Below are 24,128 nucleotides of genomic sequence, written 5' to 3'. Positions count from 1 at the left end.
GGTTTCAATTTTTCACTTGCCCCACATGTGGGGTAAGTGAAAAAATGATTTTAAAAGAGTATTTTTCAATATAAGAACACATTTTCTGTTCATATATTTCATGCAAATGATAATTATACTGAATAGAACATAACTGTGATCTGTTGTGATGCTTTTTAACACTTCATGAATGTCAAAGGGCACTAGAGTGCCTCCATTAAATGATTTTTATGTTTTCTTTACTTGAATTTTTAGAGATCTAATTTCTCATCTCCATTTGTGTCTAACACTACTTTCTATTTCAGGTTTATAGTAAGATAATGAACCTTAGCGATAATGCAGAGAAATTACCTTTGAAATATTCATCAAACCTGGAATCATATTGTGTTTCATTAACAATCCACTTATGATTTCAGTAGAAGAGTATACATTAACAAATAAATAAATTTTATAAATTTCAACTAAATAAATTATAATTGTTGATATATTTACAATAGTAGTGATTCTTGTATTTAAGCTATATAAATAACATTTTTTCACGAATTATTTATCAAACATATGGATTATTCAAAACACTGACACGCTTGGCACTTTGGGTTCCTGATTTAGTATTACCACGTATCACTGTAATAACCAAAAGCTTTAGAATGAGTTCGAATTGGTATCATTTGTTTATATACGCTTAATAGAAATGATTTGTGTTTGGAAAAATAGAGAAATGCATTCAGTGTCGGAAAATTTTCACTTGCCCCACCCATGGTAAAAAACAGGCAAAGCAATAAAATATTTTTTTTCAAAATTTTTGATGTTCATATCAATATTTTTGTGGCTGGAATTCAAAACTACAAAGAAAACCAACTTATCAATGCGCTAATTGAATGTGTTATGGAAAACAACATAAAAAAATATTTGTATTTATTGACACGCAAAACAACTTGTGCAAAGAATAAACTTTAAAGGTTAATAAACTTTTCCTCTCGCATGTTGAAATGGTTCATTATTTCATGTTTCACTCATTCAACGCATTGATTTGAATGGCCTTGTATGATTGTGAAGTGAAATTGAATAATTCTGTGCTTCATCAGTGAAATACTTGCGTTTTTTTCACTTACCCCATTTACCCACTTACCCCACTGTACCTTACCTAGTTTGTTCGTAATGCTGAGACGGGATCGCCGACAGATCATTGAATACAAGGACCTCACGAGCTTATCGCATCTCTGAAGCGAATTATGTATGTGTGTGATGAATTTGAGTCTACAGTTCATAGTTAGACCTACATATTTTACGTCTTCAGACCACTCTACTTCGTGCTCACGAGCAAGAACTTTACGCCTTGGTAGGTGTCTGGCACTCATCCGGTTAGTGAAGAAAATTGCTTGGGTTTATTTTTTTTCATTTCTGGTGATTTCTGGTTCATTTCCAGCGCATTCTGAGCAGCTTGCAAGTGCGTTACGACTACTTTTGGGTCCGCGTCGGTAGGTATAAAAGCTGTGTTGTCTGCAAACAAGAAATAGTGCACTCCGTCGATCATCACAATGTCAACTATGAAGATGTTATAGAGTGTTGGGCTCAATACAGATCCCTGTGGTACTCCATATGGGATGCTTTTCTTCTCAGAAAGGGTCCCATTAATGGAAACCTGGAAGCTACGATGTTTCAGGAAAGATTGCACTATTTTAATGAGATGAATTGGGAAACCTGTCTGAGCCATTTTATGGAGAATCGCATCTTGCCAAATGGAATCATATGCCTTCTCAACATCCAGCGATATCATTCCGGATGATTTCTTCATTTCAAACCCATTCTTAATCACTTTAACAAGACGAAAAAGCTGGTGATTTGTAGAATGTCCTTGTTTGAATCCGAATTGTTGAATTGGAATTATCTGAGTTGACTGGAGGTGCCATTCCAACCGGATGAGGATAATGCGCTCAAAAGTTTGCTCATTGTCGGCAGCAAACTAATAGGCCTATAGTTTACTGGATTCGATGTGTCTTTCCCAGGCTTTGTAATGGCAGTGATGAGCGCATGTTTCCAATATTCAGGGAAATAACAGATACGTAGGAATGCAGAATATATGCGGGCTACCACTATTACCGACCTGCGAGGTAAGTGTTTTAGGAGCTGGTTATGGTATGACCAGGAACGAGTCAGACGTGTTAGGCGCTTCGTTGATCAAAGCTATCGAGTTTGCAACCTCTGCTGTCGTCTCAGCATCGGATTCAAGGGTGTTGTCATGAGCGTTCGCAAAACTTTCTGCTAGTAGGTTTGCCTTCATTTGAGGGGATGACACAATAAGCCCATCGTTATGTAGAGGTGTGCTATATTTACAGTTTTTGCGAAGTGCTCTTGTTATTCTCCACATGTTGTTCTCTCCGGTCGCCATTCTGTTGATAACACCGCCGAATTTTTGAAATCTAGTCTGAGCACATTCTTGACGGATACGAGCATTCAGGGACACCACAATATTTTTGTAGAGGGGATCTCTTGTTCGCATCCACTGCCGTCTACGTTGGTTCCGAAGGGTAATCAGATTTTTGGTATTATGAGAGATTTCTGGTACATCATATGCTGGAATAGGCGTTTTAGGAACTGCAAGGTCTTCCGCTCTAAGAAGTGAGTCGAAGAAGAATTGTATGGCAGCATCAATCGCAGCTGAGTCGTTCAGTTGCGTGATAATCGGAGCAGAGAGATCTACATAATCGTTCATAACTCGTTGGAATTTGAGCCAGTCTGCTCGATGATATTTGTATACCGTATTGACAACAGGAATAGGATTTGGTCTGGCAGCAATTTCAAAAGTGACAGGTAGGTGATCGGAGGACAATTCGTTGGCCATCACTGGCATAGACATGTCGATGAGGTTGTTGGATAAAACGAGGTCTAGGGTTGAAGCTCGTCCTCTGCCAGTTGGATAGAATGTTGGAGCGGCCGGTGCGTGAACGAAAAAGTTATTGGCAGTGATAGCTTGGATGAGTTGAGTTCCGGCCTTGTTGCTTTTGTAGCAATTCCACTGCTGGCTTCGTGCATTAAAATCACCCACCAGGAACGATGAGAAAACCATTGCAGATCACATTAATTCCAACCGACTCGATAAGTTTCGTGCAGACGTTTATTTGTTGAAATGACTCCTCCAAGACTCCTCCACCTCTTTCTACATCTTCACGGTTTCTATCCATTCGAAGACAATGATAATTTGGATGGTGAAAGGAATTTATAGGTCTCAGCCATGTTTCTGTCACAGCAGCAACATCGATATTGTGTCGGTTCAGAAATTCGAAGTACTCCAGTTGTTTTGGAAGAACAGATCTACCATTCCAATTTAGTATTTTTATGGTGGCGTGATCAGAAATTGAAAATGTGCTTGATTATTATCTCCGTTAGAGCTTGAAATTGTTCCTCCTTGTTCCTGCACTCTCGAAGTCGTTGGAACAAATCACGTGCTAGGCTAAGGAATTCTGATAGAGAGAATAACGTAGACTCTGGATTGTTGTAATCTGGGGTTGATTGACTTTGAGTGCGAACGACGTCTGCGTAGAGTGGACGATTTGGTAAGTGACCGGACCTGTTACCCACTCGAGATGAACTCCCTGGAAACTGCTGATTATGTCCACCGGTCAGGTTTGTATCGCACCGACGTAGCTTGCCCGTATTATAGGTTCTACTCCTCGCCGCACGTTCTTCCATCTGCTTCAAATAGCCCTTCCTGATGGGGCAGCCACGGAAATTCGCCGAATGGTTGCCGCTACAGTTAGCACATTTGCTCCGAAATCGGTCTACTCGATCAGTGTCCTGGAGGTTTGCTTTCACCGGAAACTTACATTGAACTGTTTCATGCCTTTCTCCGCACTTGACGCACAGAGGAAGCATGTTATAATTAGTTTTACTGTGTCCATTCCGTTGGCACCGATGGCATTGAACGCCATCAGTCCTATTTTTGATGAAGTATCTCCAGCTGACCATATTGCTAAACAACGTCTTGATTTTTTTCAGTTCGTTGAGCTTGACCTGCCCTTTTTTTAAGTGTAGCAGATACAAAACGTCATCTTCCACAGCGTTTTTCTTCACGGAGAACACTTTAATTTCAATTCATACAATGATAAACCCGACAGAATTACCGGAGTGTCTTCGGGAAGCATATATGTGAAAAACTGAACTTTACCTTGTTTCAAAACGTCGACTGACCTTTGGAACTGTTCTTTATCTGCGACGATCAGCTGGACACCATTCTTAGTTAATTTCATGTTGTATTTATCCTGCGGAATTTTTTTCGTCGAGAGCAGTTGACGCAGGTGTTTCGTACCTATCCCTGCTACTGTGATTGGGGGACATCGCATTTTAGAAGCTTTCGAGCGAGGCGAGTTGTTGATATCTACTTCGACATTGGGCACATTCTCGACATCTTGCGAGCAGCAGAGACTATGTCCAAGGGCTTGACGATCCCTCCCCAGGATGTGGTGGGGTTTGACAGTGGGCCCTGTTAAACCTCTATAAAAAGCTGCATGTATCCGAAAGTATGCCCCACCAAAGCGACCGTGTGCCGCTCAAAGCGCACAAGCCCAAGTCCTGGTGTTAGGTGGGACGCAATAAGCCGCCTGGAAAACCAATAATTACGAACAATATAAGAGACAATGCGACTCGATATAATCGGCAAAGACCTAGGCGACGAATAAAGGATCACGTTTGGAAGCTTGGAACATGGAACTGCAAGTTGCTAGGTTTCGCAGGTTGCGACAGGATGATCTACGATGAATTACATCCCCGCAACTTCGACGACGTGGCGCTGCAGGAGATTTGCTGGACAGGACAGAAAGTGTGGAAAAGCGGGCATCGAGCAGCTACCTTCTACCAAAGATGTGGCACCACCAACGAGCTGGGAACCGGCTTCATAGTGCTGGGTAAGATGCGCCATCGTGTGATTGGGTGGCAGCCAATCAACGCAAAGATGTGCAAGCTGAGGATTAAAGGCCGTTTCTTCAACTATAGCATCATCAACGTGAACTACCCACACGAAAGGAGACCCGACGACGAGAAAGAAGCGTTCTACGCACAGCTGGAGCAGACATACGATGGATGCCCACTGCGGGACGTCAAAATCGTCATCGGTGGCATGAACGCACAGGTAGGAAGGGAGGAAATGTATAGACCGGTCATTGGACCGGATAGTCTGCACACCGTATCGAATGACAACGGCCACCGATGCATAAACTTCGCAGCCTCCTGCGGAATGGTAGTCCGAAGCACCTTCTTTCCCCGCAAAAATATCCACAAGGCCACATGGAGATCACCTAACCAAGAAACGGAAAACCAAATCGACGGTAAATTCTTCTACGACATCACGAATGTCCGCACTTACCGCAGTGCGAATATTGAATCCGACCACTACCTCGTTGCAGTATGCCTGCGCTCAAAACTCTCGACGGGGTACAACACGCGTCGAAGTCGGACGCCGCGGCTTAACATTGGGCGGCTACAAGACGGTAGACTAGCCCAATAATACGCGCAGCAGCTGGAAGTGGCACTCCCAACGGAAGAGCAGCTAGGCGCAGCGTCTCTTGAAGATGGCTGGAGAGATATTCGATCCGCCATTGGAAGCACCGCAACCGCTGCACTAGGCACGGTGGCCCTGGATCAGAGAAACGACTGGTATGACGGCGAATGTGAGCAGTTAGTGGAAGAGAAGAAGGCAGCATGGGCGAGATTGCTGCAACACCGCACGAGGGCGAACGAGGCACGATATAAACCGGCGAGGAACAGACAAAACTCGATTTTCCGGAGGAAAAAGCGCCAGCAGGAAGATCGAGACCGTGAAGAGACGGATCAACTGTACCGCGCTAATAACACACGAAAGTTCTATGAGAAGTTAAACCGTTCACGTAAGGGGCCGTATATTACGTAAGCACTTATAGGGGGAGGGGAGGTCCATCATTTTCTTACGCACCATTTAAATAAAAAATCATTTGTATGAAAAAAATCTTACATGAGGGGGAGGGGAGTTCGAAAAACCCAGAAAAAATGCTTACGTAATATGTGTACGACCCCTAAGGGTCACGTGCCACAGCCTGATATGTGTAAGGACATAAACGGGAACCTTCTTACGAACGAGCGTGAGGTGATCCAAAGGTGGCGGCAGCACTACGAAGAACACCTGAATGGCGATGTGGCAGACGAAGATGGCGGTATGGTGATGGACCTGGGAGAACGCGCGCAGGACATAATTTGACCGGCCCCGGATCTCCAGGAAATCCAGGAGGAGATTGACCTGCAGAAGAACAACAAATCCCCTGGGGTTGACCAACTACCAGGAGAGCTATTTAAACACGGTGGTGAGGCACTGGCTAGAGCGCTGCATTGGGTCATTACAAAGATTGATTACCAATTGAAGATTTTAACTGCGAGTTAGCTCAACAACGGATGATTGCAGCGTTTACGAAAAACGTAGCCCAAGTGACCCCGGATGTTAGCAGACTCGGAAGTTATGACATTATTATTCGCCTGAATTATCGTTTTTTCAGTGTTTTTGATCAATGAGTGTTAGTATGGACTATGGACACAACTATCATATATAATGTAAGTTATGCCTTGCAAAAAGTTGAAACTGTGCAAAGGAAGTTCTCGATTTTTCTCTCGAAATGCATTATTCTTTAGATAAGATGAATTTGTGATCGTACCTAGATTTCCAAATTTTCGAGGAACACATCCAATATGCAAATAATCAACATTCTTATCTTCAAGTTTGAATACTCACCCATTCCGACAAAGTTCACGATCTTGTCGTGATTGTGATTGGTCTGGAGTTGCTCCGGTGCAATAAATCTCAGATTGATCTCCTTAATTTTCTCCCGCACCTGAGGTTGCACGGTGTTTTGCTGCTGTTGCTGCTGCTGCTGCTGCTGCAGCTGTTGAACCGCTTGCTGTCCTTGAGGCTTCGGTTCCTGCTGAAGCGACGTAGACGAGCAGCTGTTGAGGCTGCTACTGCTGCCACCACTACTGGCTAACGTTTGGTTGTTGAGACTAGTATGGATATTGCTGTCGTTGCTGCTGCTACCGCTGACGCCAGCGACAACGGCAGAACTCGCATTGCAACTACTGGAAGTGGCTGTCGCGTTCATGGCAGCAGCTGGTGGTGGTCCAGATGGCAGGATTACTGGTTGTACAGCTTGTATCCCCGCCGGGACCACTGCCGGGGGCAGAGGCGGCGGTGGAACACTCATGATCGCCGGTGTGTTAGTGGCGGTGTCCTGTTTGGCTGCGACGACTGGAAGCGCTGGTGGAGGCTGTTGTTGTATATGGGCCGCAATCACCGGTGGCGGCAGATTGTAGTGGCTCGGACCGGCCGGGCGAGACTGACGAGACGATTGCTGCTGAGCGGCCAGTACATGGGGTGGAGGAAGTTGTGGTGGCGGCTGAGTGTACATCGCCGGTACCATCGGTGGCGGTGGTTGATGATATTTGTGCTCGATGCTGTCTCGATAGGTGTCTGAAAATGTATTTAATTTAGCAGAATACTGTCAAAAAATCCCGTTAAAGGAATTATGTTCGCTTACCAGGGTCAGTAGAGTGAAGCAGCTCGTATGATTCCAGTTGTGGTTGAGAGGGCTGATTGTGGTAGTGATGGTGGAGTGGTTTGTGTTGTGACGAGTTGGAAGAGGTTGGTGATGCGGTCGAAGTGGACGATTGTTGCAACGAGCTGTAACCGAGATCGGTGGATTGCGCCGAAGTATTGCTCGTTGGCGAAGGAACATTGTCGGTGTGATGCTGAGAAGGCTTCTGCTGGTGATGGTGGTATGACTGGTGCTGCGATGACGACTGTTGGTCAAGCATGCTCACTTCATCTTCCTGGAAGTCGCCAAAGAGCAGCTCTTGGTCAATATCGAAACCGAAAGTAAACTCGTGACTTGAGTTGGACTCATTGTGGTCATTCATTATTATCACGGCTGGGCGATGATTCATGTTGGCAGTTATAGTAGCTGCAGAATTAAGACCCGCAGTGTTCATATTACAAACGGAATTATGACTGATCGTGGAGGACATTTTTTCCTTCTTGCTTCGCTTGGAGGAAACTGCATTGGACGTAACAGAGGAAGCAAAACTCGTGCTATTAGTACTGTTTTTAGGAGTGCTCTGTGTGGGCTGCTGGGGATTCAAGCCGCCATTGGGACTTCGGCTCAGCATGCCATTATTCTGGAGGAAGTCCGCTGAGAGCACATTATCGATGTTCTCAATTAGTAGTGGATTATTGTTGTTAATGGTGTCCAGAGATGATTGGATCGCCACAACATTCCGGGCATTGTTGATCGTTTCCACTTCACTGGGAGATATCGACGGAGCAGTAGGAGCAGCAGTGACGGCGGTAGTGGTTGTCGTGAGTGAATCTTTCTTTTTCGATTTTTTGGCACCGGTCACATTACTGGCGATAGGGTTACCAGAGATAACCGTCGTAGTTGCCATCGGCGCATTAGTAGGCTGCGGGAGCGCGTTTTGCTGGAACTGTCCGGCATTGACCACAGGGCTCACCTTACCCGTGGAGGAAGTTTTCGGTTCTTGAAGGCTGTTACTATTCGCAGTAACAGTGGGAGCCGCTTTTGCCGGTTTGACAGTCTTCTCCAGTGCAGGGTAATGTTCATTAGAGTAGTAAATATCGTTCGTGTCAACACTTTTCGATTTGTGTAACGCTAATTTAGAACTGCTGCTGTTGTTGTTGCTATTATTACTATTTACACTATGCTCACTGTTAACGCTACTAACTAATTTTCCACTGGCTGCCGTTGCCAATCGCTGCTGTTGCTGTAACCTGTTGGATGAATCATCCTCTTCCACCGCCGCTTTGGTAGTAGATATCAGCAGACTTTGAGAGTAAGTCGCTTTATTATTGTTACCTACATTATTACTACTAACACTATTAACACTACTATTCACATACTGATGCTGTTGATATTGCTGCTGATTCGGCGGTTGCGACTGCTGCTGAGGCTGCTGCAATGAAGACGATTCTGGGACTAGTTCGGGAAACGCGGAGGGCGACTTAAGTGCTTGGGCGAGATCTTCCTCGGTGGCCATTTGAACTCGTGGCCATTTTTCGACACTGGAGCTGTCCAATGGTGACGTGCTACTATTGGATACTGCTCCAATGAGATTGTTATTGATTCGATCGGCGTTTGGGATTCGAGCGATGTCGGCGTATGATTGAGGAACTCCGACGGACTGCCGACTAACACCGGTTTGATGAGGCTGTTGCTGCTTCCGCGTTGGTTCGATAGGGAGCGATTGCACAGAGTCTGCATCACTTGAATCAGACTTTTCAGATGGTGGAACCGATGACGTCGATTTCCTTCTAGAGACGTCATTACTGATAGTCAAAGAGTTCATATAAACATCTCGATCGTTTGTGAAAGTATTGCTGGTCTGGTATTTTCCGCTAATATTCGAATTCCGGATCGTTGAGCTTCCCAGATTATAACTTTGGCTAGCCGTTAGATGGCGTCTATTGTTGGCATTTGGAGCCACATTCGAATAGCCAACAGTAGCAGTAGAAATCGGATCTTCCGTGAACAAACTATGAGACTTTTTCTTCATTTTCTTTTTCTTGGTTACTACATGGAACTCTGCTGTCTCCGCTCCCACTCCCGCACTGATTGCTGACAACGACTCTACGGACATTCGTAATGAGTCGCGCTTCTTACCAGCATTAAAAATAGGCGTCATCAATTCTGCACTATCTTTGGACTCTTTTCTGCTTTCCTTTTTCGTAGGTTTTTCTTCTAATTTCTCCACGCTTTGTAGATTCTGATTTTGGCTATCTTCCAGATAGCTAAGCTCTTCCGTTCCCCACGACCTGCGCTCTCCACGTTTCCCACCGGTGACTGATGTTTCCTTTGACGAATGTGATGACGTCGTCGAGGAAGCAGACGACACCGAAGATGCCAAACTACTACTCACATTGTTTTGAGCCTTTTTATTGCCTTTACCGCTTCTCAGCGTCACAGCCGATTCCGCATCCTGCGATTTCTGCACCGCTATTTGCTGTTGTTGTTCTCCAACATGATTTTTCTGAGTATTCTGTTCATCCTCGGCCTGCTGTTTCTTCCTGCTACAACTACTCAGCTCTTCCAACGAATTGCTTTTCTTCAATTTGGCTTTCTCTTTCTTCTTTTCATTTTTCTTTTTCGGCACCTTTTCTTCGGAAACTCCATTTTCTACACTTGCACTACCGACCTTCACTATGGTGCCATTCTTCGGATTTGATCCACTTCCACCACTTCCCCTATTACCATTGTCCTTTTGTTTGTCCTTGTTTTCAATATAACAAACCAACGATTCTATATCGTGATCCTTGCCACGGTATCCAGCAATCTTTTCCGGTATAACCAATACTGTGTTGCGATCTGATTTTGGCTTCCGCTTCTTGCCCCCTCCGATCCCACCCACCGAAGTACTATTTCCACTTCCAACCAATCCGGTGCCCACTATCGCAGTCGATGATGACGATCCCAAACCGCTGTTGAGCTGCTGAACCGAGTTACCATTCTCGTCAAGACATTTATGCTGCAAAATAAATATCCAGACGTTAGAAACCGATCACCCAATCAAGGTCAGTTCAAAACACACACCCTTACCTGTGACATAATCTGTCCAATACCCTGCGTGGCGATGTATTTGGTATTGCTGGAGGTCATCATCACCCGGCTTTGGTCGCTTTTGATGCTATCACTGGACATAACCTTGACCGCATGGTACTTCGTACCGTGTTGGATCGGCGTAATTTCCACACTTCTGTTGCTCTCCAACAGCGGTAGAGAGACAGTCTTGTCAACATGATGAACCGAGGAAGGCCGCACCGTCGATGATGGTTCACCGATTTCCAGATTGACATGACTAGTGTAGCTGGCTGCAGGATGACGAGGTATTTTCTTTATCGCACTGCAACCTGTCCCGGCCGCACCAGTTGTACTGCTGCCACCGCTGGTTGTTGTGCTACTGCCGTACAGATCGCCGCCACCTCCGTCAAAGTCGTCCAGACCAGAGTCGTATAAGGTCTTCAACGGTCAAAACGACAATAAATAAGACATAACTAGAATATTTTTGAATTGTAATACTAACCTGTTGCAACGCATCATCAGCCAACAGAGAACGAGTTTCTTCAGATTCCAGCTCCCCCATATCGATTACGGTGTGTCCCGAACCGACACCCGTTCCGCAGCCATCGATTAGCTGAGATTCGGTATTCTTCATGCCGCCGCACATGCCAGTGCTACCAGCAATATCGGCCACGGCACTAATCAGTTCTGCTGCACCGGCGCTGGTAATTAACGGTGCCGTCAGTACCATTGTGCCGTAGTCGCTCTTAGAGCCTCCGTCTCGCTTCTTGAACTTGGTTATCGTTCCGGTGGTATGATGATGCCCAACATCATTGAAAAAAGAGCATTCCACGTTTACGTTGCTGGGCAAACTGCCACCCTCCCACTGCCGGGACGAAACCGAGCTGGTCGTTCGCTTCTGGCGAGGATTAGTTGCCCGATCGCCTCCGCCGGGGCCCACACTGGTGGCACCGGAGCTACCCCCCTGACACCGCCGCCAGTTCTGCGAAAACGGTGCACTACGATTGCCGCAGTCGGGCGTAAAGGAAAAGTCCGAGTAATATTCCTGAAGGCTGGCTTCCGGGAGATCCTGCAGAGAGCCACCCTGGGTGGGTCGACCCGAGGCACGTTTCGTTTGGACCGCGCGGCTCGTAAAGGGAAAGTTTTGTTCCTTGTCTTCCATCTCGGCAAAGCTGAGAAGTTCCTGTGTGGTTGGGAAGGAAGATGACAAACAATTAGAAAGAAGATATTTTTTCTACGAAATGGGTGGCCTAATAAAATGTGGAAAACTTGATGGATCAGTGCAAAAGAAGCGCGGAGGTTAGTGGAATGTCGTTCGCATGCATCGATACAATCGGTGTCTTTTGTGATTTTTTTCTACATCACGCAAAATCGTTTCTTATCTCAGATTTATTTTACATTTTTTGGAATTTTTCTTCATGAACTGTAATTAATTGAGCTTTATCATTTTGTTTTCCCTCACATTGTGTAAAGTGAGACATACACATGCGAAATCAGAGACGAGTGTGAGAAGTGAAGGCATGGAATAAGAAAGAACTAAGAACGTATAGAAAGAAATGAAGAAAGTAGTAAATTATATATTCTCGAGATAACTCGTCCAGCTCAAACCTTTGTATGGGTATGTGACGGGATCATCATCATCATCAATAAGGAAGAAGAAGGAATAAAAGAAAAGAAGAGGAATAAATTGGAGAGAAAACAGAAGAAGGGAGATGCGGCATGATGTCGTCGTTCGTTTTCGTCTCGAGCGTATCAAGCCCCGCCCGTACCGGTTGGCGGCACGTGCGCCAAGCGATGGAGCTGGCCATGGGCAACTCCTACCGCCTAGAGACCTACGGAACCCAATAAAGACACAGTAATCGGATCGAATAAACCCAAATACAGTAGGTGGGACAGCAACACACTCTTCTGATCATGCGTATGCAGGACTTCGGACAACTCCTTCCATACAGCACTGTTCCGTGGAATCTTTTGCCGGGGAACAATAGAAAGCGCCAAAAAGGATAGAATGTTGCACGAGGTGCAACATACCTACGTGCTTAAGGTAAGAAATCGTAGCCAATACGAGCACCTTTTGACCATGGACAAACCCAGTGACGGCACGCCCTTGTCTATCGTCGGACATCCGCAACTTAATTCGATTGAGTATGTGGTATCGAACGTGAAGCTTTGCACGGATTATCAGAGGACTAGAAACGACTGCAGGCAGACCATCCGTGAAGAAAAAGAGAAAAGCATGGCTGATTTTCTGGATGGGATCAACAGCGAACAATCAACGACGGAATTATGGGGACTGCTTTCAGGGCAAAAGGAGAGGGAATCACGCTCATAACAGATGGTACGAGTAGTTGCAAAATGTCGCGATCGTCATAAAATAGTCTCAGGCAACCAAATGAAAGTATCGTGGACTCTTTGATTAATTTCGCATGAAAAGGGTTATGCGCGGTTATGCTTTGTTTTAAAATTAAAATTCCTCAATTCAAAAAAAAAATTCAAAACGACTTATCTGCTTTTGTAAACAAAGATTCATTTCAAACGACGATTTAACGAATCTGATAGCTCTCCCACGCAAACTAACATCATTAATAGGTAGGTAGGTAGGTAGGTTTCCGCTATCTGTTGCTGATGTTGGTTTTCGTGTAAGATCGGACTCGTCAAATCGTCGTTTGAATCTTTGTTTATAAAATCAGACAAGTCGTTTGGAAATTTTTGTCTTGAATTATGAACAATGCTTGCTTAACTTTTCAAAAGGACCTAAGTAACTTTTTTTCATGAATTAATAATGCAATACAGTGCAATCAGCAGACCAATATGGAAGCTTTTGATTGCAGTACTCAAATTAATGATTGATTTTTTTTAAATTAGGTCCTTTTGAAAAGGTAAGTGAGAATGACTAGTCGAGTGCTGGAAAAGCTGAAGCTTTGGAGGATCATCGTAAACATGCTACGCTACGTGAAGAATGTCGTCTGGGACCGGTTGGTAACCTCGAGCGAAATAGGGATGCTTCCAGTTGAGAGATCGGACATTAGCAGCATTTGCAAGAAAACAAAACACACCAAAATTGATGGTCTTCGACGATTAGGGACCAGAAGCTTTAACAAAAAGGGACCTAAGATAGACCACAAACAACACAAGAAATCATAATCAAGCCGCAGCTCAGGCAACAAATACCCAAGCTTGGAAATTCGATTCACTGCCGGAACAAAAAAGTAGAAGGAAAGGTCTTACCAACTAGCGGATCAATCCCTAGATCAAGACACACAGTCATTGCTTCGAACTCAGCCAGTGTGACCGCTCTGTCACCCCCACCAGTAAGCAACCGTGGATACAGGCAAAAGAGTCAAACACCGACAACATTTTGTGGGTGCAATATGGGCGAAAGTCGAGAGCGTCATCATTCACTTCTTTAGCGGGTGAGAGCATCGTTGTTATGAATAGATGTATCCATCATATTTAGAATGACTCCAGTGACGTTGATCTGTGGAAATAAAAGCATCACAAGACTGGCTTTCATTGATGATGGGCCATCGAACACCTTGGTTGAACGTTCACTTACCGATCAAATAAATGCTGAAGAAGTCAAGTGACAATTTATTCTCAACTCTCAAGATTCCCGCATGATGCATTTGTGAATATTCGCCTTAGGAGAGAAAAAAAATCTTCTCCAGTGAACGCAGCAGCTGTTGAGAAACTATTGCTTCCAAAACAAACGCTCGATGTTAAACGTATGTTTACCAAAATAGAAAGATCGTAAAACTGCGCGTTCGATTGTGTTTTTGTTTAACATCCATCAAACTAACTACACGATACATCCCAGCATATCGTCGAATGGACATTTAGTCGAAAATGAATTTTTAGTCCACTAGAGACATAAGAGATGTGGTCGAAAGGAGATTTGATCGAATGGACATTTAGTCGAAATCAGATTTTAGAACTATGAATCTTCGTACATTTGGTCAAATGAACCCGTCGTTTAATAAACAATGTGTACTCGCTTGACTGTGGATATACAACAGTAAAGCACATGTGAGATTGGACAAATCAAGCATCCGAAGGATATTCAATTTGCAAAGGTGGAGGTTGGTACTCGGATTCTGATGGCTTTTCCGCAAACGTGACCTTTAAGTGGTCTTGGTCTTGATCTTTACTTTGACATTAACACATCTAACCGATTACGATGAATCTATACCATCTGTTCAAAAGACATTTTAGTTCAATGATGTTTCGTCAGATGCCACTTAATCGGAAAGACGTCGAATAGACATTAGGCCATTTAACCATTTGCTTGAAATTAAATTTCGGCCAATAATTAACGAATAATTATTATGTTTGGTTGCTATGAGTGGAAGAAAGAGTATCAATTAAAAGAATCAGAAAACCATTTCCATTCGATCAAATGTCCCTTCGACTGAACGTCCTTTCGACAAAATGTCATTTGACCAAATGTCATTCGACTAAATGTCATTCAACGAAATGTTCCAAAGCCGACCAATGAGAATAGATAGAAGGTGAGCAAGAAGGCCAAATCCAAGTGCATGATGGAAAATGTTAACAGCAAAATGATGACGTACATATTTGCACGGCTTCGTATGGGAGCTCGTTCCAAATGTAGTAGTAAAAGCTTTTTCGCCGATTGTACCCCGTTTGGCATAATGGTCGTTTGGCATAAGGTCATTTGGCATAATTGTTATTTGAGCTGTGTAATGATAAGTAAGATTTGTAGACTGTAGAGCCATTCAGTTACGTGGTTTCCTTCATATATATGGACAATACATGATAATTAGGAACAGAATTGTACGGCTTGACAAATTAAAAATAAAGAAGCTTCCTGTCAAAACAGGACCATTTGAAATGTTGACGCACTTACCAGCAAGATAGATCCGCATTAAATAAAATTGACATTAGTTTTTTTTTCATGTAAGGTCAAGCCAGAAAACTTGCCCATGCCTCCTTTTATGAGCAAATGGTTTCTAAGAAAGGACCATATCTCCCCTGCATTGAACCGAGCGAACAAAATGCTTAAATTGAAAGAAGTCATATCCTCTCTGGCTTCTGTTGAGCAAATGCATCCCTTAAAATAAGGGGTTATTATAGCCCTTTTCTTTAAGCCGAGCAAATAGCTGAATTGAAGGAAGAAATCATATCGCCTCTTGCCGTCTGCCGGGCAAATGCACCTTTTGAAAGAAGCGAAATATCTTCTTGTGTCTTAAACCAATCAAATTCCTGAATTGAAAGAAGAAACCATTTCGACTTTATGGCACTACCAATATATCCATTACCCTTAAATGACATTACCCCAAAGGCCACTAACCCGATCGCCATTACCCCGAATGAGTGCCTACTCCGAATGCCATCGCCCCGATAGGGACACTGCCCCGAATGAGCCAGTACCCCAGTAGTCTTGATCTCAAGTTTATAGTTTATTTCAATGAAAAAAATAATTAATAGAAATTTATTTATAATTTATGTGAATGATTATTATTTGTTTTACGACTTATTCAATAGCAGGGCGACTCCAGTTGAGTAAATTACACAATTTTTAAGAGAATTTTTATCGTTGATCCTTACTTATTTTTCGATCCTTTTACAAGGTTCACCGTGTTGGACTCCCAGTTCGTTTCATCAAATTCAAGCTGTTTGAAAACAGTATAGAACGAATAGTTCTCGGTCCAAAAACTCCCATTACATATCATGTGCTACTTTTAAAGACTGTTTAAGCTGAGGTGAGAATTTCGAAGCACGTTCTCATGCTCAATGCAGGGAGCTGGAGGAAATTTCAGCCCACGTCGACTGGGCTTGAGACGGCTAGCGAACATGTATTTAAACAGAATAAAGGGGTAGAAAAAGTTGCTTCAGAAATTTGCCAGCGATAAACCTGTTCGCATTAAACTGACAAAAGCATCTATTTAAAGAAGGCATTATCTCCGATGTTCGCCTCATACCGGGCAAATGTGTTCATTAAGAGAAGGCATTATCAATATAGACACTATAGGTTCCTTAGACGAGCGCAGGCACGGTTGGGTTATTTCGATTAAGTGTGTTTTTCCGCTTTTTCACAGTGTACCACGCGAATTTGACGGGTTGCAATAGTGACGTCATGCTCGTTTGACTACACTAACTGACAGTTCGTTTGGCTACACTCGCCTTCGCCTCAGCTCGTCTATGGAACCTATAGTGTCCATAATTCGACATTGTTGTTTCAAAAGGGCGAAAGTCGCAAACGTAAACATTGACTTCTTCTGCTGATTTCAGGAAGATTAGAGACTTCTGGCGGTATTTTCCACTTCCGTTCGATAGAAGGCGCGGAGCGCCACCAGTTCCAAGTGGTTGTTAGCTGAGAGCAGTCCTAGTTGTTGAGGAATTTGCAGGAGAAGGCATTGTTTACGTTTGCGACATTGGCCCTTATGAAACAACCGTGTCGAATTATCAATTCTGGTTCCTTAGACGATCCCCACCGATGTGTATCCAAATGAGTGTCTAGTATAGGAACGAAATGCGTTCATATTTTATTTATGCACTTGTTCTCTCACCGATTGTCTCTATCAAGGTTGTTGAAGTGCAATCATGTTTCGCACCGGTGGTGAATATCCGGTTGCTATTGAGGCAAACACGGAAATAAATAAAATCAGGAAAAAATATTATTTATTTTCAAATCTTTCAGAACGCGCTCCAACTTTTGTAATATAAGTATGTGCGTAATGCATTTTGTGATTATCAGATTAGCTAGACACACATCTGCTAGGTGGTGCTAGCTTATATGCAATAATTTAGTGAGGTGGATATCTCGAGATCTATAAGACTTAGCAAGATTTTGTCTTCTACAAAGTTGTTCGGGTAGCCATAACATTTATGATGGAGACTAGTTTAGTTTGGAATTCATACGCATAGTGGCGCTAGTGTATGAGAAATAACCTGTTAGGTTCAATATTTCTAAATCCGTTAGAGTTAGAAAGTGGCCATCTTCTACAAAGTTATCCGAATTATCTGTTAGGTTGGTTATGTTATATAAGATTTAAAAGGGTAGTCAAAACCAGAAGTTTAGTTTGAAACCGCAATACTCGTTGGCGCTCGAGTTGAGTTGAATCGAGTCAAGTACGAGACACTGAGAATGGCCTTACTGTAGAAGTCGAAATAAGTATCTGTCAAAGGTACAACCAAGTGGTGGAATTAAATGGAATTGTACGAACTCGTCTTATGGCAAGTAACTTTGTACAATACGGCAATATTCTGAAAATTCCAGATTTTGAGATATTTAACCTATCAGTTTATTTCTTATACACTAGCGCCGCTAAGCGATTGTGTTTAAAACTATACTTGCTTGCATCATGACGGTTTTCACCACCCGAACAACTTTGTGGAATACGGCAATATTCTAAAAATTCAGTTTTCGAAATATCTAACCTAGCAGGTAATTTCCGAGGTAATTTCTTATATACTAGCGCCACCAAGCGGTTATATCTTAATCTAAACCTGCATAGGTCATAATGGTTTTGACCACCCGAACAACTTTGTAGAAGGCGGCAATATTCTAAAAATTACATATTTTGAGATACCTGACCTATCAGGTTATTTCCAATACACTAGCGCCGCCAAGCGGTTGTATTATTAACTAAACTTGCTTTCGTCATGATGGTTTTAATCATCCGAACAACTTTGTAGAAGACGGCAATATTCTTAAGATTTCAACTATCGAAATATCTAACCTTTTAGGTTATTGATAAGAAAATTATTTTGAGCTTTTTAGTGGAATGTTTTCACCTGTCATAAGACGAGTTTAAACAATCCCATTGAATTCCACCACTTAATTGTATCTTGACAGATACGTATTTCGACCTCAACAGTGAGGTCGTCTTCAGTGTCTCTCGTACTTGACTCGACTTGAAGAAAATGATCGCAGCTTTTAGGTTATTTCCAATTCACTAGCGCCGCCATGCGGTTGTATTTCAAAATAAACTTGTTTTCGTCATGATAGTTTTGACCGCCCGAACAACTTTGTAGAAGACGCCAATATTCTAAAAATTCCAGATTTCGAGATATCTAACCTATCAGGTTATTTCATATGCACTAGCGCCACCAATCAGTTGAAATCCAAACTAAACTGACCTCCATCACAATGGTTTTGATGATGAATAACCGAACCATTTTTCAGAAGACGGCACATTTTTTATTTATGCGTTACTCTATATTTCCGTGTGTGTGGTTTGGCAACGGTTGGAGCGGGTCGCCAAATTTGCCAACTCGCTATTCACCGAAGGTTGCGTTTACATTTCCCAAACCCGTTTACCAACGACCGGTGCGAGTTCGCGTCATGATAGAGGTTGCTATTTTGGCTTTATTTACGCACTGGTGGGGATCGTCTTATATCGGTCAAATGCGTTCATCTAAAGAAGGCAATATCACCTGTGTTCGCCTTAAACCATTATCCTCTGTTTACCTTATATTACAGGGCTGGTAGCGATCAATGCCGCTCAAAATAGTGACTTTAGTGACCAAAGCTGACGAAAAAAGGGACCAAATAGTGACTTTCAGTTGCAGAAAAAGTGACCAAATAGTGACTTTCAGTTTCAGTTGCAATTTCGATGAGACGAAATTAAGCGTTTTTGTGTCGAGGGAGAATATTTTTTTTCGAAATTTGTGGCGGAAACCATCTTTCACTCACCACTCTCTCATAACGGACTCAGAAAAGAAACGAAAATCGTGCACGCTAACTTTTGCCCTCTCTTTTTATACCAAGGAAATTTTACTAAATATCAGTCAAAAGAAGGACTACTAAAAACTATGAGTCAATCGTTTGCGCCACTTTAAGTGAACGAAACATGGTTATTTATTACTCATAAGACCTGTTTTTCTTCCCCGAAAAATGACTTGTAGGCAAAAATCTCGTGAGAATGAGTGAAAATTACGATCACTGGATTAGCTGAACACCTACTTAAGAAAGATGCAGATTTGATTTGGTTTAGGGAGTTTTAGGAATTTATAGTTCGAAAGGAACATCAGTACGGATCGTTTTGGTAGAAAACGAAACAAAAATTATGAAAACCGTCGGGCTCGTCTTCAAATTCAAAAGTTATCAAAATATAACGAACATAACAAAATCTAAAAAAATCACGCTTTGAATCTTTTACATTTATGCTATTTCAAATGTATAAATTATCACCAAATTTATTTTGAAAAATTCCAAAATATTGATCAAAGTTGGGAGGGAAAACGGCTTTTATTTTCTCATGTTCTTACAGCAAAATTAATTTGAGGATCCCTTACATATTTAAAGCATCGCTTTTCAATTCGAGCAGTACAATAATAGAAGCAACTATCATTATTTCGATTTAAAAATAAATATTTTTATTTTACCAAAATAGCACCGCTTTGTGATAAAACAATTTTCTGTTATAAAAAAAAACTGATAAGCATGTTTGTTTTAGGTATGCACTAAATAACAAGCCTTGATAGTTGATGAACTATTGGTTTTCTTGAAGCACAAGGAAGAATATCTAAAATTGAAAAGATTATTCTGAACCGCCAATAGTGCAATTGATAGGGGAGACTGGGCAGGCTTGATCCACTTTTCTCATTTTCGATGTATCTCAGCGCATGCAATCTTCAAAAATGGGGAAACTTTATCCCCTGTATATAATATCTATATCATTTCCCGTCAAAAACTGCATCTCGTTTTTTTTGTCACAATCGATTCTTTGGCTTATTTAAGGTCAACTTTCACTCTCTTTCGACTCGCTCTCAAGCCTCTAACTATTTAAAAAATCCAAAACAAAAGTTGAAAAAATGCTGCACGTGTGAACCGGTCTGACAAAATTCACCCGCTGTTCGTTCAAAATCGTGCGAATGTTAGGCAAATCTAAAAAAACCCTTTTAAATATTTTGTTTTTATTTTAAAATACTTAGAGGCTTAAAAATATGGGTTAAGTTAACTTTGAATAAAATTAATAATCGATTGAGCAAATTAAATTTTTGACGGGAAAGGTCAATTAGCTACTGGTGAAATGCCAATATTAGAGTAGCGAGTAAAATGGCTGGCGAAGTTTCAGAGCGATCATTTTTCCAAGATCCGTAATTTCATTTCCGCTATGAACAAACATCATCCGACTTATACATAAAGCTTCACTCAAAAATAGTCAATAGTTTCAAAACAGTTAAAAATAGTGACTTTTTGCGAGAAAAGGTTCCTTAGACGAGCGCAGGCACGGTTGGGTTATTTCGATTAAGTGTGTTTTTCCGCTTTTTCACAGTGTACCACGCGAATTTGACGGGTTGCAATAGTGACGTCATGCTCGTTTGACTACACTAACTGACAGTTCGTTTGGCTACACTCGCCTTCGCCTCAGCTCGTCTATGGAACCTATAGTGTCCATAATTCGACATTGTTGTTTCAAAAGGGCGAAAGTCGCAAACGTAAACATTGACTTCTTCTGCTGATTTCAGGAAGATTAGAGACTTCTGGCGGTATTTTCCACTTCCGTTCGATAGAAGGCGCGGAGCGCCACCAGTTCCAAGTGGTTGTTAGCTGAGAGCAGTCCTAGTTGTTGAGGAATTTGCAGGAGAAGGCATTGTTTACGTTTGCGACATTGGCCCTTATGAAACAACCGTGTCGAATTATCAATTCTGGTTCCCTTAGACGATCCCCACCGATGTGTATCCAAATGAGTGTCTAGTATAGGAACGAAATGCGTTCATATTTTATTTATGCACTTGTTCTCTCACCGGTTGTTTCTATCAAGGTTGTTGAAGTGCAATCATGCTTCGCACCGGTGGTGAATATCCGGTTGCTATTGAGGCAAACACGGAAATAAATAAAATCAGGAAAAAAATATTATTTATTTTCAAATCTTTCAGAACGCGCTCCAACTTTTGTAATATAAGTATGTGCGTAATGCATTTTGTGATTATCAGATTAGCTAGACACACATCTGCTAGGTGGTGCTAGCTTATATGCAATAATTTAGTGAGGTGGATATCTCGAGATCTATAAGACTTAGCAAGATTTTGTCTTCTACAAAGTTGTTCGGGTAGCCATAACATTTATGATGGAGACTAGTTTAGTTTGGAATTCATACGCATAGTGGCGCTAGTGTATGAGAAATAACCTGTTAGGTTCAATATTTCTAAATCCGTTAGAGTTAGAAAGTGGCCATCTTCTACAAAGTTATCCGAATTATCTGTTAGGTTGGTTATGTTATATAAGATTTAAAAGGGTAGTCAAAACCAGAAGTTTAGTTTGAAACCGCAATACTCGTTGGCGCTCGAGTTGAGTTGAATCGAGTCAAGTACGAGACACTGAGAATGGCCTTACTGTAGAAGTCGAAATAAGTATCTGTCAAAGGTACAACCAAGTGGTGGAATTAAATGGAATTGTACGAACTCGTCTTATGGCAAGTAACTTTGTACAATACGGCAATATTCTGAAAATTCCAGATTTTGAGATATTTAACCTATCAGTTTATTTCTTATACACTAGCGCCGCTAAGCGATTGTGTTTAAAACTATACTTGCTTGCATCATGACGGTTTTCACCACCCGAACAACTTTGTGGAATACGGCAATATTCTAAAAATTCAGTTTTCGAAATATCTAACCTAGCAGGTAATTTCCGAGGTAATTTCTTATATACTAGCGCCACCAAGCGGTTATATCTTAATCTAAACCTGCATAGGTCATAATGGTTTTGACCACCGAACAACTTTGTAGAAGGCGGCAATATTCTAAAATTACATATTTTGAGATACCTGACCTATCAGGTTATTTCCAATACACTAGCGCCGCCAAGCGGTTGTATTATTAACTAAACTTGCTTTCGTCATGATGGTTTTAATCATCCGAACAACTTTGTAGAAGACGGCAATATTCTTAAGATTTCAACTATCGAAATATCTAACCTTTTAGGTTATTGATAAGAAAATTATTTTGAGCTTTTTAGTGGAATGTTTTCACCTGTCATAAGACGAGTTTAAACAATCCCATTGAATTCCACCACTTAATTGTATCTTGACAGATACGTATTTCGACCTCAACAGTAAGGTTGTCTTCAGTGTCTCGTACTTGACTCGACTTGGAAGAAAATGATCGCAGCTTTTAGGTTATTTCCAATTCACTAGCGCCGCCATGCGGTTGTATTTCAAAATAAACTTGTTTTCGTCATGATAGTTTTGACCGCCCGAACAACTTTGTAGAAGACGCCAATATTCTAAAATTCCAGATTTCGAGATATCTAACCTATCAGGTTATTTCATATGCACTAGCGCCACCAATCAGTTGAAATCCAAACTAAACTGACCTCCATCACAATGGTTTTGATGATGAATAACCGAACCATTTTTCAGAAGACGGCACATTTTTTATTTATGCGTTACTCTATATTTCCGTGTGTGTGGTTTGGCAACGGTTGGAGCGGGTCGCCAAATTTGCCAACTCGCTATTCACCGAAGGTTGCGTTTACATTTCCCAAACCCGTTTACCAACGACCGGTGCGAGTTCGCGTCATGATAGAGGTTGCTATTTTGGCTTTATTTACGCACTGGTGGGGATCGTCTTATATCGGTCAAATGCGTTCATCTAAAGAAGGCAATATCACCTGTGTTCGCCTTAAACCATTATCCTCCTCTGTTTACCTTATATTACAGGGCTGGTAGCGATCAATGCCGCTCAAAATAGTGACTTTAGTGACCAAAGCTGACGAAAAAAGGGACCAAATAGTGACTTTCAGTTGCAGAAAAAGTGACCAAATAGTGACTTTCAGTTTCAGTTGCAATTTCGATGAGACGAAATTAAGCGTTTTTGTGTCGAGGGAGAATATTTTTTTTCGAAATTTGTGGCGGAAACCATCTTTCACTCACCACTCTCTCATAACGGACTCAGAAAAGAAACGAAAATCGTGCACGCTAACTTTTGCCCTCTCTTTTTATACCAAGGAAATTTTACTAAATATCAGTCAAAAGAAGGACTACTAAAAACTATGAGTCAATCGTTTGCGCCACTTTAAGTGAACGAAACATGGTTATTTATTACTCATAAGACCTGTTTTTCTTCCCCGAAAAATGACTTGTAGGCAAAAATCTCGTGAGAATGAGTGAAATTACGATCACTGGATTAGCTGAACACCTACTTAAGAAAGATGCAGATTTGATTTGGTTTAGGGAGTTTTAGGAATTTATAGTTCGAAAGGAACATCAGTACGGATCGTTTTGGTAGAAAACGAAACAAAAATTATGAAAACCGTCAGGCTTGTCTTCAAATTCAAAAGTTATCAAAATATAACGAATATAACAAAATCTAAGAAAAATCACGCTTTGAATCCTTTTACATTTATGCTATTTCAAATGTATAAATTATCACCAAATTTATTTTGAAAAATTCCAAAATATTGATCAAAGTTGGGAGGGAAAAACGGCTTTTATTTTCTCATGTTCTTACAGCAAAATTAATTTGAGGATCCCTTACATATTTAAAGTATCGCCTTTCAATTCGAACAGTACAATAATAGAAAGCAACTATCATTATTTCGATTTGAAAATAAATATTTTTATTTTACCAAAATAG

At 41.8% G+C, this 24,128-nt stretch overlaps 1 protein-coding gene across 11 annotated transcripts in view; it reads right to left on the bottom strand.

The window, feature by feature from the left end:
- Nucleotides 1-24,128, bottom strand: part of LOC134226616 (myb-like protein U) — an 84,263-nt gene that overhangs the window by 3,465 nt on the left and 56,670 nt on the right. For 10 of the 11 annotated variants that reach the window (XR_009983517.1, XM_062707499.1, XM_062707501.1 and 7 more), the window contains 4 exons: nucleotides 11,083-11,763; nucleotides 10,593-11,018; nucleotides 7,530-10,527; nucleotides 6,731-7,462 (listed from right to left, as the gene is read on the bottom strand). Coding sequence is in view for 10 of the 11 variants with exons in the window: in XM_062707499.1 (XP_062563483.1) it covers nucleotides 6,731-7,462; nucleotides 7,530-10,527; nucleotides 10,593-11,018; nucleotides 11,083-11,763 (4,837 nt within the window). In the remaining variant the exon portion in view is untranslated. The remainder of the gene's footprint in view (nucleotides 1-6,730; nucleotides 7,463-7,529; nucleotides 10,528-10,592; nucleotides 11,019-11,082; nucleotides 11,764-24,128) is intronic. The other variant, XM_062707492.1, reaches the window with a different exon arrangement.

This window comes from Armigeres subalbatus, chromosome 3, assembly GCF_024139115.2.
Source record: "Armigeres subalbatus isolate Guangzhou_Male chromosome 3, GZ_Asu_2, whole genome shotgun sequence".
NCBI classification, from domain to species: domain Eukaryota; kingdom Metazoa; phylum Arthropoda; class Insecta; order Diptera; family Culicidae; genus Armigeres; species Armigeres subalbatus.
This window is presented reverse-complemented; position numbering and strand designations above follow the sequence as displayed.